Source organism: Lepisma saccharinum, chromosome 5 (genome assembly GCF_977018435.1).
Source record: "Lepisma saccharinum chromosome 5, izLepSacc3.1, whole genome shotgun sequence".
NCBI classification, from domain to species: domain Eukaryota; kingdom Metazoa; phylum Arthropoda; class Insecta; order Zygentoma; family Lepismatidae; genus Lepisma; species Lepisma saccharinum.
Window position 1 is genome coordinate 86,603,315 of NC_139233.1, and position 18,225 is coordinate 86,621,539.

Here is an 18,225-nt window from a genome sequence, read left to right on the forward strand (position 1 = left end):
ATCCTCTTGGAAAAATAGTTTATATTTTAACCACCAGGTGGAAATGTGGCGCTTAGAATTGAATTTCACCTATTAAGCCTCGGCTGGATGTTGAGAGAAATCCAACTTTCGCGGGTGTCGTTAGTTCCGTTCTAACAACAGTACCAAGGGAATACGAGGGAGGCGCTGACGTCGCTTTCAAGAAATTCTTCTTTTTCCCAGTCACAAATTTCCCATATTCTTACCACCGTTACCCAGTTTCAGCAACCCGACCTCGCTGCTTTTACGATCTGGCAGGGAGAGGGGGAGAATGAATGGTCGTTCCCACTGGCCATTGACAGATGTGCCGAAACCCTGAAGAATAACTGTTTTCCTTTCCTTAGTTGAAAAAACCTTACACATCGTCCTTTGAGATCACCAGCCTATGCACTGTGAAGCTGTATGTTTCTTTTTGTTTCCGTCGGTACATTCATTTCGTTACAGTAAAATGGCCAACTAACATAGATTATGTAGTAAAATACCTAAAATATAAATTCTCCACTTTGGAATCAGGATTCTGTTGTTACTGTTCTCGTACAAGAAGCTACACACTTTGTGTTATCAGGGCCTCTCCGATGGCGTAGTGGTGACGTCGTCGCCTTGTAATCAAGGGACCCCGGATTCAATACTCGGTGGAGGCGTAGTGGCTCCAGTGGCGTAGCAGCCACCCCCGCAATCCCCGCAATGTGTGGCGGGGCGAGGTGTAGGAGCCCCACAATGCGCTCTTGAATTTTTTATATAATCGCAGAAATTCCACATATAGTGTCGCTTATAAAAAAATCGATTTACGAAACAGAAATCTGGTTCCCAGCAACATCATATACGACGTCTGCGATAACAAGCAGTGACGTATTATCTCAGCCAGAGGGGCCCCAGTAACTTGTCATATGGGTCCCCCTCCGAAATGCAGAATTAACTTACTTGCTCGCAGATGTCCATCGATAGGAAAATATCCCTCATCTCATACCTTTGTATCTACGCAGTTTGTCGTAAACGTAGTGTAGCGTGTCAATTGTCTACAGTTATGAATCCAGTAGAAATATTCAGTTGCTCATCCAGTCTATCCTTATTTTACAATAAATATCAAAATTGTTAATTCGTAACCTTTTAGTTTTACACGTGATATTTAAAATGTAACTTCCCACCTAATATTTTCAAGGGGGGTCCCAATTCTTTTCATATTGAAATAAGAGCTGAAATGAATTTTCCATATTGTCTACACTTGTTACGTTTTACTTCAAAGGGGCCGAAAACCTCAGTTAAAGGTGGGACCCATAGTAAATTATCCCTTTGCTGTAAAGACCATTATCCCATCCTCTGCCACGCAGGGTATACAACGTATGAGTTAAATGTGACCATTATTTTGTTTAATTTTGTAAGTTCATTTTTCTTACAATTTGGCATTTTGTGGACATTTCTGTCGAACTAGTTCTTATTTTCCAATGTGTTACGATTTTTTGATCTGCAGTGTTCGAAGGGAAAATTCCTCGCTGCAAATTTCCTTGTTCGCGTTAGGGATAGAAGAAAGGAAAATTCGAGTACTGATCGGTCTATTAATAAAAAGGTTCTTGTTTCATGAAAAAGTATTTAAGAAAGTATGATCACTGGTCTATCGAAAAAAGAATGGCAGCATTAAAATTATGAATAATGATGTTGAGGTCTACTAACCTGTGGCAACCTTCTTTTATTTTGATGGGGGGGGGGGGGGGTTCAGTCCTTCCAAGCTGCATTTCATGGAGTGACAAATTTTCAGTGAATAGAGGTCCTTCGCAGCTTTATTATCTATCACTCAAGACTAGAGTCCGCAGTTATTTCTTCGTAGCAGATTGAAATTTACCTTGCGATAGGTTACTACCGACAATCTAGATATCCGGTTCAACCCCCTTTACTGAAGGATAAGTTTGTTGCTTGAGTATATTACTCACTCAGTATTAGAAGGCTAATATGAGCGACTCTTACGTTGAATCTTGGCCTGGAGGAACCAGGGGATGGCTTAGGGGCTGAAGGCACATTCACCTCGAAGTCCAAAAGAGGAGAGTTTACTAACTTTTTACAATTCCACCAAAACAGTATTTTTTAATATCTGTGTAATATATGTAACTTCATTAAAAAAATATTTCAAGCAAAAATACAAAGCATCAGGAACAAAATATATTGCAGCGGGAAGCTTCCCCCTCCTCCAAAAGTGATTCTTGGCTGTGTTCCTGCGTTGAAGTAGAGAAAATATTTCCAGATTCTTCTTCCAGTTATTTTTCAGAGATTCAGACTATCCTAATTTAGTTTCAAGAAGGTACTACAGTGATATAAGTCGATAACAAAAAAATGGGAAGGCATAATATTTGAGGCAAAAGTTAATTTCTTGTACAACGAAGGGGGGAGGACAGATAACTATCTAACTATTGTACCTCCGTCCCACTCTGGCATCATAATTTTTTTTTGACACTAAGGGGGGCCCCTCGATATTTTACTTGCGGGGGGGGGGGGGGCAAAGATCTGCGCTACCCCACTGAGTGGATGGGATCCCACTTTAAACTATACGTCCAGTCCCGATTTGCCTTTCTGTGCATAAATTGGTCTTAAAACAAGTTTAACAAACAAACGTTTTGCTATCAGTTCACAATCATAATTGGCTGTGCTCTAATAGTTGGAGATATTGATAGATGCACGTAAAGAGTGAGGTATTTGCAAAATTTCCGGCAACTACTCTTGAAGCATCGATATATTATAAATTGTACATATATAGTCTCCCCACAATAACCAAATATTAGCAAGCAGATGGAGGACTTCCCCTTCCCTTTCAAATACCATTCTGTACATAACCACCGAACTCGGGACCTCTATTACTCAAGATTAGTCTGTCCGATACCCGGGGGAGGCAAATGGCACAGTGGTTCGGATCCCACTTTCAACTGTAGGTCCAGTCCCGATTAGACTTCCTGTGCATAAAGTGGACTTCAAAGAACAAATCAATCAATCAATCAAGATTAGTCAAAAGCAGGCACGTATCAAGATATATATTTCGGAGGGGGAGAGAGTCCGAACCAAGTCTCAGAAATAATAATAATAATATAAATGATGAAATTAAAGTATTCACATTAGATTAATGACATTAATTAAATATGTAAATTAATTAATAATGTATTATTATTATTACTTGAATAGGCAAAAAGACGGTGTAAGAACAGGGATATAACAACACGTATTCTTTATCTAGCTTAGGTGTAGTTAATATCGCAAAAAAATGAAATGAGAAATGAATGTCAAATAGATCAAGGATCGAATATTTATTGAATATGAATATGGTCCTATTAAATACACACACATGGCATTTAGACGATTAAGAATGTGTTATTTATGGAATCATGTCAGCCAAGAGACATTTTCGCCTCACTCAAGGTCAAGGATTATATGAATTCAATTGAAATTGAACCAATATCTACAATTGAATGTGAATGCGGGTTCCGTGTCATGAATCTAACCTTTACTGAACAGAGGCAGATTAAATATTTGGTTGAATCATATAATACATTGCCGTAAATCCATTTCAGTGTTGGTGTTTTATTTTCATTTCGTATGAGCTCAAATTACCATTTTAATCCTTCGTTTTAAAAGTAATTCAAACACAAAAATTGTTATTGGGGGTCATTTTGAGTTTTTTCGACTTTATTACTACCTTCATTTGAATTTTTTATTTTCTAAAAATTTCGGGGGGGGGGGGCTGTAGCTCCTTTAGCACCCCCTCTGCGTATGGCAATGCCCTCTGGATCTCCCTCCCCTAAATAGTCCTCGCCTCAAAAGTGACAGAAAAGCCAAGTTGAATTCCTTTTTATAATCTCTAATTCTCCGAAATTATTCTTTTTGGAATGAAAAAATAGAGATTAAAGTTGATTTTTTTTAAAAAAAGAAGAAGTATTGAAGGACAATAACAGGGAAGATTTCCCTTTGTAAAGTCGGCTGGGCGTCTCACTGGCCTGCTGGAAACTAAGATTAGGTTCCTGGGCGTGTTTTGTGAGGTCGGATTTTTTCGGCCTTCTCTCTTCATAAAGCGGCTCTGGGGTTCACCCATTCTCAAATAAACAGGTATCATTGAAGGACGACACCCCAAGGGGCGGGGGAGGCTAAAGGAGGCTGGAGCGTGATGCTTAAAAACCAAAGGATAGAGAATGAAAGTGAAAATAAAGATTGATTGATTGATTGATTTGTGGCTTTAAGTCCACTTTATGCACAGAAAGGCTAATCGGGAGTGGACCTACAGTTTAAAGTGGGATCCGAACCAATGTGCCATGTGCCTCCAGTGGGAATAAAGAGGCAAAACAGACTAAAAGAGAGGAAAAGGAAGAGGAAAACCAACCAAAACAGACTATAATAACAGAGGAAGGGGTCGATTGAGAGAAATGAAGATAAACATTTCTCACGGTGGAGTGAGAAAAGGAACAAAGAAAAGAAACAGTACAGAACGATAAAGAGATAAAGGAAGGAAGAGAAACAAAAAGATAGGCATGCAGAAAAAACTATAGAAAGAGAGAATGAGAAACAGAAGCAAAAGGTAGAAAGCGAAATAGAGAACGAGCAAGTGGAGGGAGAGAGAGAAAGAGAAGGGCAAGAAATGAAGGAAGCTCTATATCTGAAGAGACCTAATCGTGAAAAAGATACTATGGTTTTACACACACAGAGATAAAAGAGTTATAAATAAAAGTTAGTTTTCTGTATTACAAGTTCTAGACTCTCCCAAGTATCATTCCAGCTCAAATGAGGCGAAAAAAAAGTCGCCCTAGTTTCGAGTGTAAGTGAAATTTTAAAATTTTACTCGCTAAACTGCTGGAAAAGGAACACAATTCAATCGTATTCAAATATTATGCATTACTAAGGAGGGCTTCCCAGGTAGCATAAAAGTAACACCTTGTAATCAGAGGGCCCCGGGTTCAATAGCCGGTGAAGACACGCCGCTTCCGAAGGAGTGGTTTGGATCCAACTTGAAACTAAATATTAAGATTTCACCGGATTTCTGACTGTGATGCACCGCAAGGTCATAAGTCCTATAGGCTCGAATGTCAGTTAATGAATGAATGCTTCCTTAGTTAATGTTACCAATGTCAAGTCACTGTTCAAATTAAAGGGGATTCCAGGTAAGTGTCTCCTGTCTCATTTTCCCCAGCCTCTACATCTTCCAACCAGTAACATAAATTTTCCCCTTCGTAAATTTTCTGTTATTTTTGTGTAATTTGTCTTTTAATTTTTAGGTTCATTTAACGCCGACACGTCAGTCAAAATTGTCAATTTTTACATAATCTTACATTAATTTTTGTATTAAGTCCTATGTTATGCACAGATAGGCTAATTGGGATTGGACCTACAGTTTAAAGTGGGACCCTAACCCGGGAACCCTTGATTACAAGGTGATAACGTTACCACTATGCGATCAGGGAGATCATTAATTTCAGATGAAATTCATGGTTTGGAAATAAATTTATTAAAATTTTGTTACTCCACACCAAACTCACACAGAGCATTGTCGTCCTATTAAATTTTGCGCTTTACGTTTTATAATAATAATAATATGATGATGAACGTTAATTTAAATGTTTATTTTATTATTTACTTTGAGCCTCAATAAATTAAAATAAGTCAGTTCTTGGGTCTCAGCGCGGCGCAAATGATTTAGTATAAGTATAATTATTGTATTAGGTAAAAACAAAAGTTAAAATGCGAAAATGGGAATCTCTGAACCACCCTCTTCCATCCTACATTTTCTTCAATTCCCATAATGATGCATATAACCTAGATATGTAAAAAAAAATCGGAGAGCATCACAGAGTAAGTCAACGAAGTAACTGGCTTTCTTGTTTCGGAATCGGATCAGACTTGTACGAACCGACGTAATTTGTGTAAACTAAGTGAAGGCGATTCACTTCCTCGACTTCCAAGACTGTCTGTCTTGTATTTTGAAAGTAGCCACCCACTGAAGGAATGAATGCACTTCCCTGAGTTTCCAAGGTCTTTGCGCGGACAAAACATAAACCAGATGTCAAAGCAAGATAAGTTTACAAATTGCGGTGTGACACCATCTCCCTCCCCCTCCTCCGCTCCGAGCGGCACATGACCGGTGCCGCAGATGGGAGAATACACATTCAGAGGGTTGCTTGCCCAGAAGCGACAGCAGCGCCATAAGCGGAAAATCCTCGAACTTGCAGAAGGCGTGGGAACTAAATACTTGTCTTTTTTTTAATAAAATTATGTAATTTCTGTTGAAGATATTGTGCAAACGCTTGGAATTATCTATATAAATTCACGACACTAAGATGCACAATATTGAACTTAAATGCTAAAATGGTTTAAAACTCTTCAAACGCCCCATTTAAAGCTGCTTTCAGATCCAATTAATGCTGAATTTCCAATTTTTTGTACGCCAAACTAGAATCCCAAATTGATTGTTTTATCATTACATCACTCCGTGTATCCTTCTAGAAAAGCCTTGCAGAGTATCATCGAAATTGGAAGCATATGTTAGGAGATTTTGTCAATAGAAGGAGAAGCAGTTTTCAGCTGTTGAGAGAAACATCCAGCCGAGGCTTAAGAGCCCACTAGAGCCCGTTCGAAGAATCGGACTGCGGTGAAACTTGATATAGAGACAATGGAGTCTATGGGGCAGAGACTTCTGATAAAAAAATATATAGTTCAAATTTTCACCACCAGGTGAAAATGTGGCGCTGAAATCGGGTGTACTGTGATGGGTAACATCCCGGGCAACTCTTCGTGTGATGATTGATGACGCTCCCTTACGCTTCCAAAGCATTCACGTTGACGACCTACGTATTCAACACGGTTGTACTGAACAACTCAGCGCCACATCTCCACCTGGTGGTGAAAATTTTAACTTTTCTTATCATTTGCTTTCTCATGGCCTACATAGACTCTATTCGAAGTTTCACCACAATCCGTTGCTCCGAACGGGCTTTAGAGAACTCTCAGTAGGTTAAATTCATTTCTAATCGCCACATTTCCACCTGATGGTGAAAATATGAACTTTTTAATCAGCTTTCTCTGAAGGGTTCTTCTAATTACGGGAACTAATTATGACCACCCGGTATATTAGGCTAAATACAAATTCATGTAAACATTTTTGCAGCCAAAGAAGCAATACTAGTGTGTTCTGGAAAATGCACATATGTCACAAACTGCGATTTTCTGTTGCTCCATCTAAGTCCCACTGAACCAATTAAAGAAAATATTATCAGTATAATTTTATTTTGAGTGTGCGTAATGATTGTAAACAGTAATGATGCAATATGTATATCATGTCTGTCGAGTTTGCTATTGAAGGAATAAACAAAGAATAAGTAAAGTTGCACTTTTCACTGACTCCCTGATTTTCTCCGAACAGCCATCCGTGACAAAAATATTGAAACCTCTGTTTACGTGCTTGTAAAAATTGTACTCTGTTGGAGGAAACACCGGGGATGGACAAAAATATGGAAACACCACGACATCGGAACGGGTGCTGTCGACAAAATTTTTCCACTTAAAATCGGACGAGGTGCGACTTTCTTATGTTTTGTGCCCGTGATATAGAACCCTGTCGGACTGGTAGAAGTCGACAGTTGCGCTGTAGATAGCGTCCAGTGCAGTTGATACTGAATCATGTCCGAGCTGACAGTGTTTCAAAGAGGGCAAATTGTTGGTGCCCCTGTTACCAAAGTAGCCATGTTATTTGACGTATCGAGAGGGACTCTATCCAAGATCATGATGACATAAGAATGTGTCCGGAAAGACGTCATCAGATAAACACTAGCGTTGATAAAATGTACACTGAGTGACAGAGACAGAAGAACACTAAGGAGGAATGACCATTTTTTGCATGAAGAATGGTGCGAGATCCCATTATCCACCATCCAGGACTTGTATTTGTCCATTCCTCGGAGACTGCAGGTCGTTTTGGAAGCTAAAGACGGTCCTGCACCTAATTAGATACAGCATTCCGGCTTTTCTTCGCAGGTGTTTCACTACTGTTATCCATCCCTTCTAAGTCAAATATACCTCATTGGAAAGTTTCAAGTCAGGCTCAGTCGGTAACGCGTCTGACTACCATGCTAAAGATCCCGGGTTCGATCCCCGGCCGGTTCAAATCCGGGAACTTTTCTAACGGTGAAAGCGGCCCCGGCGCCCACCCAGCGTCGAATAACATGGGTACCTGGGGGAAACCCTGGGGGGTAAAGGCGGTCAGGGGCGTGATGCTGATCACATCACCCCCACTCACGACCGGATCCAGAAAGTGTGGGGCGTTACCCCCACACCCCCTATACGCCTTCATGGCGTTGTGCTAAGCACAGGGGAGCACTTTACCTTTTTTTTTTTTTTTAAAGTTTCAAGTGTCTATTTTTTAATAAGCGTCATCTGAAAATTATTCTTCATTGAATTTTCTTATAATAAGGAACAATTCGTTAAAAAGTGTAGTTTTTCTTCCATTTTGCAAGAACGGAAAACTTAACATCATACGGTTCATAATCAACTCTTGATATAATATTGAGATTTTTTTTGCTTGAAGGTGGATTATTTTTGCACCTCTGTAGAAAAGATCAAATGCAGATCTTCACTAGACACTTCAAAAATTGAAATTTTAGGGAAACGTGCAATCTTGAAATGCATAATTGCAAATTCAATGAAATGGAAAACCCCGGTGCAAGAACCAGACAGCTCCTGGAGCAATCTGGTTATTGCAGCGGCTATAGTTCAGTGTTCGGCCACTCGGCGGCGTGCAGCAGTTGCTATCGAGACGCCACACTGCAATATGTATGTTACTGTTGCTTATAGCTATTGCACGTGAATACCCCTTACTTCTTCGACATTTCATTATTTTATTCAGTTTTTCGTGTCTCCTGAAAACTTTTATAATTTGGAGCTGTCTGGTTCTTGCACCGTGGTCTTCAATTGTAAAAAGCCGTTTGTATGACACATTTGATCCAAATCCAGGAGTTTCACGTGTGTATCTCAAGTATGACTACAGACATAGATTATGATTTACCATTCCTAATATGGTAAATTCACGGATGACGTATGGCGAGATACGGCCGACCTCAGACTCGGCGGGCTGCAGGTGACTTGCGCGTTGCCGCTTCGCTACACGGCCTGCGGGAATATTGGAATTGCGTTCCGTTGGTCCGATCCCAGGCATTGTGGCAGTGCAAAATAATGAATAAACAATTTGTCATATTATGAATGAAAGACATTATCTTCGGATACTGTAGTTTTTGTTACATTTTCTAGGTTTTATATTTATACGAACGTAATTTTGTCAGTATTATTTTATTTTTGAAATTTAATTTTTTGGGTGCGTCAGCACTTCAAGGTTATTTTACACCCGTCACGTTATACGGGGTCCAGCCCCTTACCGCAACTAAAATATATGTAAAGTCGTTAACTAAAATATTTAAACATTCTCACTTCGGTTAAAAGCTGAGGCTGTAAAGGGTACTCAGCCCGGTATTTTAGACAATTTTGCACCCTTCACAGGGAAATATCTCCTTACCTAAAATTCTGACTTAAAAAGTTAAAACAAGGGGTGTAAAAAGCCCCGTTAGAAAAAGTCCAAGATTGTAAAGGGACCTGCACTAGAAAAAAACAACACATTTGATAAACTTCCTCACAGACGGTGGAAGAGAGCAGCTCTTCTCAAAAATCTAAAAACATTTGATAAAACACAGTTTCCATCGCCCAACAGGGATGACAAATAACTGGGAAGATTAAAAGTCTGTCTGAGAAAAGCAAACTGGAGGTCAAATCCCAATTAGTGTATCTGTGCTTAAAGTGGAATGAAACAAAGTAATTTGCTTTGATTATTACGAAGGACTGATAATTAAAAGTAAAGTTTCTTGCTGGAACAGGATAACTTCAAATTGAAGCAGTATTTTGGAGGAAATGACTTGATTGCCCCTTCTTGGAAAAAAAAAATCCTGCTTTCCGCTCCTGAAAAAAGAATTCTGCAGACGCCCTTGTACTCGAAATTTCTTCTCGTGTGAAGAAAGAGGGAAGAATTGAGACATTGTGAATACGAAGTGCGAACTCAAAAAACGTGCATTGTGAGGGAAATGCGTTTCAAGTTGTCAAGCACAGTGCGAACTCCACAAAAACTTTGGAAATCACGCATGAAACATTCCGATCTACTGTTATCAAATTTTTGTGGAGTTCACACTGTGCCTGACAACTTGAAACGCATTTTCCTCACAATGCACGTTTGTTGAGTTCGCCCTTCCTATCCGCAACGCCTCAATTAATTAATGTATTACTGCAGGAATTTCTTTCACTCAATCCTGCACTTTTCCTTCGGGCTTCAAATCTCCAAGATACGAAATCAGATCCTGCCTGCGGGCAGAACAAAATAGAACGCACATGCACACAGTTACATAAAATACTAAATCATATTGCTCGAACATGTGAGGTAATTCAGTAATACTGAACTATTTAGTATTCTAAATTCTAAAAGCAAGTTCAAAATTGACCACATAATACAAACAGGAATGGAGCAGAGAAACTTTCAATCAGGCACGTAGCCAGGGCGAGGGCTAAGGGGGCTGAAGCCCCCGAAATACTACAAATATCTAATTTAAATGTTATTTTTATTGTTAATAACAGAAATAAAGTTATAACCACAGTAAAAACTGCATTATATTGAAAAACGTTTAGTGTAGAATAGAGAAACCAGGTTATATTTTTATATTCTACCATTTAATCCAAAGAAAAAATGGATCCACAGCTTCCAAAACTTATATAGTTTTCTTTGTGAGAGGTCACAGAATATAAACTTTATGAGCAAAATTTATCACTAACTGTTAAGGATTTTTCTTGAAAGATTGTGTAAAAGTTAATAACAAAATACAATAACTATAATTTTCAGTACACTAACTGTACAAAATACAAGAAAAATAATGGACAACAATTGCGTTAGATATTCACTGATACGGTGGATCGAGCAGCAAAGTCTCTCCATTTATGTAATAATGACAGTAAATTTTGATTGAAATTGGTTTATTTTTAATAACTTATAATAGTTATTGTAAAATAACAATCATTATTTGTGTCATTATTATTTCTGGCGACGCCTGTGCTGATAAGGGATGAGCCTCCCCCCCCGAAATAAAATTCTGGCTACGAGCCTGCTTTCAATTATACCGTGCGTCCATTTCGATCTGCAGCCGAGAGATCGGGAGAAGCTTGGCGGGCGGCGCTGGCGGAGAGGCCGACATTTGCGGCCTGTAATGCTCGCTTATTTTTACGGACATATCCAGACATTAATATAAATATTGCAAAACGAGCACTAACCTGGGTTATAATTCATCATCTGTAATTCATCCAAGTTCTACAATTATATACACAAAAAAATACGCTTTAGAAGTGACGATAAGAGTCACAGATAATAAAACATTTTAATCATAGTTTTGACCAGCAACGTCCTGCTTAAGTTTATATCCTTGAAAGAGTTTTGTGTCGATGGGGATCGTTTGGAGGTTTCGAATGTGCAACACTGTATCAAGATTACGCTGCCGACGAAACCATTAAAAGTCAATGGTTTTCGTGAGCTTCCTCGATGAACTCGATGAAATTGGGGCAGCGTTAGAAAGTTATCCAAACAAACCTCTACGCCGTGTTTCACAGGAGATGGGAGTGTCAAAATCATCAGCACATACAGCCACTAAGCTACTAAAATTAAAACCATACTCTTATAACACAGGTTAGTGCTCGTTTTGCAATATAAATGTCTGCATATGTCCATAAAAATAAGCGGGCATTTCAGGCCGCAAATGTCGGCATCTCCGCCAGCGCCGCCCGCCACGCTTCTCCCGATCTCTCGGCTGCAGATCGAAATGGACGCACGGTAATAAGTAATAAGTAAATATACTTACCTGCACATCAAGATGGTTTCCAAGGAGAAACAGAGTAAAAGTGATTCCCGTTGCTGTGGTATCATGGCCCTGAAATATATTTCGAATTGTTTTTATTGAAAACTCGACAGTCCATTTAAATAGTAATAAAAACAGGTAAAAATGTTAATAACTTAACAGCTCTGTAGCAAACTGACACTTATTGGTTTTCATTTTACACGTAACATGTTTCAGTTATGTAGGGGAGACTGTTGTACCTTGAGCAAAGTGAACCTTTGGATTTGTTTACTGGTTCTGATTATTGCTGTCACGTAGCGGGCTCAAACTCAACTAAGTTGTAGAGAATATCGTTAGGTAGCGTTGACAGCAGTTCTGGTTTGTCTTGTTAGAAAGCGTGGACTCTCTGGACGAATCAAATTTCTCAGTGCCAAAAGTAAACATTTTATTGGTTGTAATTCGTGTTCTAACCTAGAAACGAAATCATATTTGCGACAATCATCATATGCAGCGTGTTCCTTATCATCTGGTGAGTAAATACGTATGCTAACTTTAATAATTTATTGTAACCTGTAGCTTAGGCAGCCATATTTGTTCAAATGGGCGCCCTCTTGTACCTTGGAACACACAGCACTATGTACCATGGAACATATTCATATCGGTAGGAATTCTTGTCGCCTTCATTCCCCTTTTACGCGAAGTTCATTATCATTGCACGGTGCTCAATCTTCTCAATTTTGCACTACACTAACACCTGCTCTGCTGCTCCCCTGCCTCCCGGCACAACACTGCGGCCATATGCTGGCCATTCTTAGAACTTTTGAAACGACCCTCTTATTTGTAATACTGGTTTATAATGACAAATAAATTTGAGCTTTATTTAAGTTATTTTACTGCCCAATTCCAACCTACATTCTCTGTTACCAGGTATAAGAGTTTATGTTTGTTCCATGGTACATGACAATGTTGTACCATGGAACACTTTACATATCATTACATTTTATTTATTTTGTCCTTAATAGGACTGTAAAACAGAAAATTACAAACAGGAAGTTATAAAGAAATATTCAGTAAATAATGTGTGTGCCAGTATTTTTTCATGTAAAATAGCCAATACCCAAAATTTAAAATATATATATATATATAAATTGCTCCATGGTACGTCAACCCTAGATATACCAGATATGAGAAACCATATTGGAACAGGCAATGCAATCGGAAAGCTCACAGGTGCATTGTTATGTTTTCAGGGAAAATGCTGCTTGCAGAGCACCTAAAAGTTATAACATGAAAATATGTACGCTCTTTCGAAACTGGAGTAAAACTAGAAAGTGATCATATTAAAAAAAATAGATCATTTCCATCAGTGAATGTGGACTGAATTGTGTGATACGATCAAGCACGGAAAGTCTGAAGTTGTGCTTGAAAGTTCTTACTTCTCAAGAAACTACAGAAGAAGAACATACACGCACCTCAAACATGAATGTATCCACTTCCTCCCTAATCTCGTGATCTGTCAGCACTTCTCCATCCTTCGAAGCTTCCAGTAACAAATCCAGGAAGGCCAGGCGCCTCTTCTGCCCTGGAAGTAAAAAATATTATCATGTGAAAAGTTGAATTTGCAATTGTGTCACATACGATGTACTGAGATTTAGACAGTAGTCGCTAGACCTGCTACGGTGCACTTTTCTCCAGAGCTAATAGAGTTACATGACTTTCGGCTTCTGAGAATATAGTGGTGTTTAAGCAAGAAATTGTTTCAAGATCCATTCTCGTTACCATTCTTAAATTTGACAGTTCTGGCCCGTCTTATGAGTTACGATAAACATACAGAAATAATATATTTTAAAGTTATTTTATCTTACCTATTCCATTTGCATCTTCATCGTTCTCCTCCTCTTTTTTGTTTCTCTGTCTTTCAAGTTTTCTTTCACGAATCACCTACAAAAACAAAATCAAATATCAGAGCATTAAATCTCAGAACGGCATTTTAAATACATTAAAATACTATGGTTACTGAGAACACTGCTCTTTACAACATAATTGTTGCAATCTTTATGTTCTTGAGAAATGCATCGCCCTTACTAAGATTATATATAGTTTCTGTTTAATTGAACAATTAAATATTGTTGCATTTCAATCATGGAGGTTTAAAAGTTTTCTGACGGTGTGTAGTACTAAAAACAGGATTAAAATTAACTTTAGCAAGGAAGCAAGGAATTTACTCTTGTAACAGCAACGTGGATTCGAATCCATATAAATTGAACATTTCGTGCTTTTCTTACTTACCTTTTCGCTAAGACCATGAATGATGTTCAAGCAGTGCGTCTCTTCCTTTTTGTATTTGCTAAGACTGAAGAGGAATTCTGGTCGGAGCCATAGCTTAAAGTGTCTCTTGTGTATGATGTCAGCAATACTGAAACAGATATGGAAATAATATAAATGCTTGTGTAATGCGTAACTTCTCTCATATGCTCGTTCTAGTTTGTGTGAAGATATGTGATATGATATTTAGTATCAAGAGGTTCAAAAATGTTATCTCAATGTGTGGGCACATTAAGATAAGTGGCAGTCTGAGAGGAAGGCGTTCCCAAGAAAGGTTTGGGGGGGGGGGTTTGGCCCCTTTCTTTAAAAAAAACAACTTCCAATACAGAAAAGTATGTCTAGTTCCTCCGACCTCTGTGGCGGACTGGTTAGTGCAGCGCTCTACAAAGCCAGGAGTTCTGGATTCGAATCCCGGCCTGGGTGTTATTTGTGAATGTCCTTTCATCAGTTTCATCATTTCATAACTCATTTTCATCTTCGCGATTAGCCAAAAGAAGCAGAATAGCGAAGTAAAATGAGCCAAATCAATGAATCAATTTTACAAGTCCCCCGAGCCTCCCCGGTGGCGTAGGGGTAACTTCGTCACCTTGTAATCAGGGGGTCCCGGGTTCAATTCCCGGTGGAGGCACATGGCACAGTAGTTCGGATCCCACTTTAAACTGTAGGTTCAGTCTCAATTAGCTTTTCTGTGCATAAAGTGAACTTAAAACAACAATTCAACATTCTACAAGTCCCCTCATTGAAATCCTAGGCACTGTGGTCAAAACTAAGAACAAGTCGACGTCTGCAACAAAACGATCACCTCTGTAACGTCTGAAACTAAAATGCCTATGGATTCCCTTCCCCTCTAAAAACGTTGCGGTCATTTGATATCTAAAACGAGGATCGCCGAGCTCGAAATATCAAATCAACTCGTCATTCAAGGAACTTAACAGCTTGAAGGTTAGAAAAAGAAAGGATCATTCGATAACGTCAAAAGAAAATCGTTAACAAAGTATTGTTCATTGTTATTTCCATCGCAAAATCTTCAATTCTGTTTCTGCCAGCATTTCAGAAGGGATTTGAGTTTCCAGATACGCCACTCTAGCCGATGTAGGGTCTTGTAAATTAGGAAGTTGAATTTTAATTGAGGTAGGGGACATGGGCGTAACTAAGCTGGGGCGGTGTTTCATGACCCCCGAGGAAAAAGGCCTGACTTATGCTTTTGTTAGACTGGTCCCCTAAAGGCAGATTATAGTGACTTGTGACGCCAAAGGTTCGTGGTTTCGTATCATGGAGGAAGGCTGAGGGAGAAGAAGGCCTGCGCGTTTTAACTGAAGCTATGTCACATGACATGATTCAGACCACAACATCCTTAGACGCCATAAAGAATCATATAATTTTGTGAACTTTTGAATGCGAATTGGGACGAGTTGCACATCTTCAGTAATTCTGCTTCGATTTCCCACTATGCTAAGCCAGCAATGCCAGAAGAGTAAAATTATGGAGGTTTTAACGCAATTAAGTGAGTATTGCAACGCTTGCCGGGCAATCGGTGTACTTACAAAAAGGAATCCAATAACTTTCACCTCGAAATTGCGTTAAGCATAGTTTAAATTTGGTTCTTATTGCTACATAGAAGGCAACTGGAAAGGGAACAACCCTGTCTTTTGCGGCAGAAGTGGCGTACGTAAGGGGAGTTACAGGATTTAACCCCCCCCCCTTGAACTTTTGAAATATTATAGAAAATGCTGTAGAAAAAATTAAAAATGGCTAATTTATCATAGTCAAAGATCTGTGACAGTAATAATAATAATAATAATAGTCTACTACTAATAATATTTTGAATTATTATTCCCGTGCAGCATGGAGAAAAACACAACATTCCAAACACAATCTAAGCGGCCGCAAAGTTCAATTTTGCAATTTTTTTGCAAAACGTCACGCAGTGACTCTCGCGAGAATTGCGAAAATTCCTTGCTTCGTCGCAGTATGCCGAGTTTATTGCAAACGTTCTTCCCGGTACAGATTTCACATCCCCTTGTGAACTCTCAAGTGATGCTGAGTCTACATCCACTTCATTAAATAATGTTGAAGATGTGCTTTGTGAATCACCAAGAAGTGATAAATGTGTTGGAATGTCTATAAACTTACTTTTGAACGAAAACATAGACTCAGTGGAATTTAGCAACATGTATTCTCGCACTACATCATCATCCTGGGTGAGTTCCATAGGTAAAGGTAATGTAAATTTCCCTGTGCACCGTACCATAAAGACACACCTAGTGGTGTGGTGGGCCCCACACATTCTCGATCTTGGCCATTTTGCAGGTGATGTGATCAGCGCCATGCTCCACATCCTTTATCTCCCTCGATTGCTCTCAGGTACCCATTGATATGAGGCTGGGTGCGGAGACAAGGCTGGATAAATTCCAACCAATTCCGGGAATCGAACCCGGATCTCCCACGAGGTTGTCAGACTAGACTACCGCGGCTCCTTGAATGAGTTTCATATTTTGATTATTTCAATAAATTTAATATATTTGCTTGTTTTTATGGATTTTCTTCACACTTAAAATGTCTCACCTATCATATACAAATAACCGTTGACTAGACAATTATTTCGTAACAAATAAACAAAACAATGTAATTTTGTTTTTTGCTTTCATAAATATATTTATGTAGATCTCTACTACTTAATAATAGTAGTGATATAAGTAGTAACAGCAGCTGCATTAGTATTATTATTAGTAGTAATTGAACTAATTAATTAATTATTATAAGTATTATTAATTATTATTAATTAATTAAAGTGTAATAAAACAATGGTAACTTGAATTTGTAGAAAGTTTTCGAAATAAACCCCCCGTTGATGAAATCCTGCTTACGCTACTGTGCGGCAGTACAGAATGTCTATAATTATTTGGTAACAGTGTTCTGCATTAGCAAGAATCTTGAACAATAAATCAGCCGAAAGGAACCAACTCTCAAAACACTAAAATCCAACACAACGGGCAGGAAGATAAGAAATTGCGTGCTCTTAAAGAGAGGCTTTTTGATGTTTTGGAAGAATTTTCTTTTATAATATCGTATCAATCCCTGAGATTATATGTATATTTTATAAAAGCCTCTCTGAATGCTTCATGTTGACCAGGGCATTCACTTGTTTTTCTCAGTTGTCTCAGCCTCTGAGGAATGTAAACAATGCACAGTGTTGTGCTATGCAAACCTCCTGAGCTATTCAGGAAACAGGTAGTTTCTTCTGCCTATGGAGTCAGCGGTTTGCATAGTGGCAATTAAAAACACGATTCGGCATGGAGGAAGAGCTCCATGGCCTAGGGAATATAGAGGTGAGACAAGCTGAGAGGTGAGGGACTTTGGATTGGAATTGAGAAGGGGGAAGACGTTAGGAGAGCAGTGGGGCAGAAGTGAGACGACGCTCTGGTCAACCGATAGAGAAGCCAACAGAGGACTTCGTATATGTCATTCATCGTAATTATCTTCATTCATCAGATAAACAGGTAACTATCATAACACCCAGCCATGATTCAGGTTCAAAGGTTCAGAAAACCCAACGAGTGACCACTGTCTTTTCTAGCTGATTAGTTGCTAAATCTTATTTGTACCTTTCGTATTGCCAAGCGTTAACTCGTCATGCCAATGACGAGTGCTCTCGTCAGAGGATGAATGATGAATAACTTACATCACCCAGCAATTAATTGCAAAGTGACTGGTTCTGATCCCATCATTCTTTAGAATGATACGATATTAGCAAGCAGGAAGCCAGATGAAAGAAGGGGAGGCTATTGACATTAAGGGAAAAACGGAATCTTTCAGTTTTATTTTATTATTGAATGTTCAATGTAAAGTCTTGGAGCAGATGAATATCACTTCTAAGTCATTATTACAAGCGGAATCTCTTGATATGCCTGCATACGATCTCTTACGGAACGCTCTCTTCGAAATGACTAAGCTTCGGGGATAATTTGAACCACTTGTCGAAATAATGAAATAGGTGCCAAATAGGAGGATT

The 18,225-nt window shown here is 38.9% G+C and overlaps 1 protein-coding gene across 1 annotated transcript in view; it reads right to left on the reverse strand.

Annotated features, from left to right (window-relative positions):
• LOC145987925 (cytochrome P450 4c3-like) overlaps positions 1 to 18,225 on the reverse strand; it is a 143,826-nt gene that overhangs the window by 55,324 nt on the left and 70,277 nt on the right. Inside the window, exons 6-9 of the mRNA XM_083122744.1 lie at positions 14,178 to 14,304; positions 13,754 to 13,829; positions 13,361 to 13,470; positions 11,913 to 11,981 (exon numbers count right to left, since the gene is read on the reverse strand). Of these exons, the coding sequence (XP_082978870.1) occupies positions 11,913 to 11,981; positions 13,361 to 13,470; positions 13,754 to 13,829; positions 14,178 to 14,304 (382 nt within the window). The remainder of the gene's footprint in view (positions 1 to 11,912; positions 11,982 to 13,360; positions 13,471 to 13,753; positions 13,830 to 14,177; positions 14,305 to 18,225) is intronic.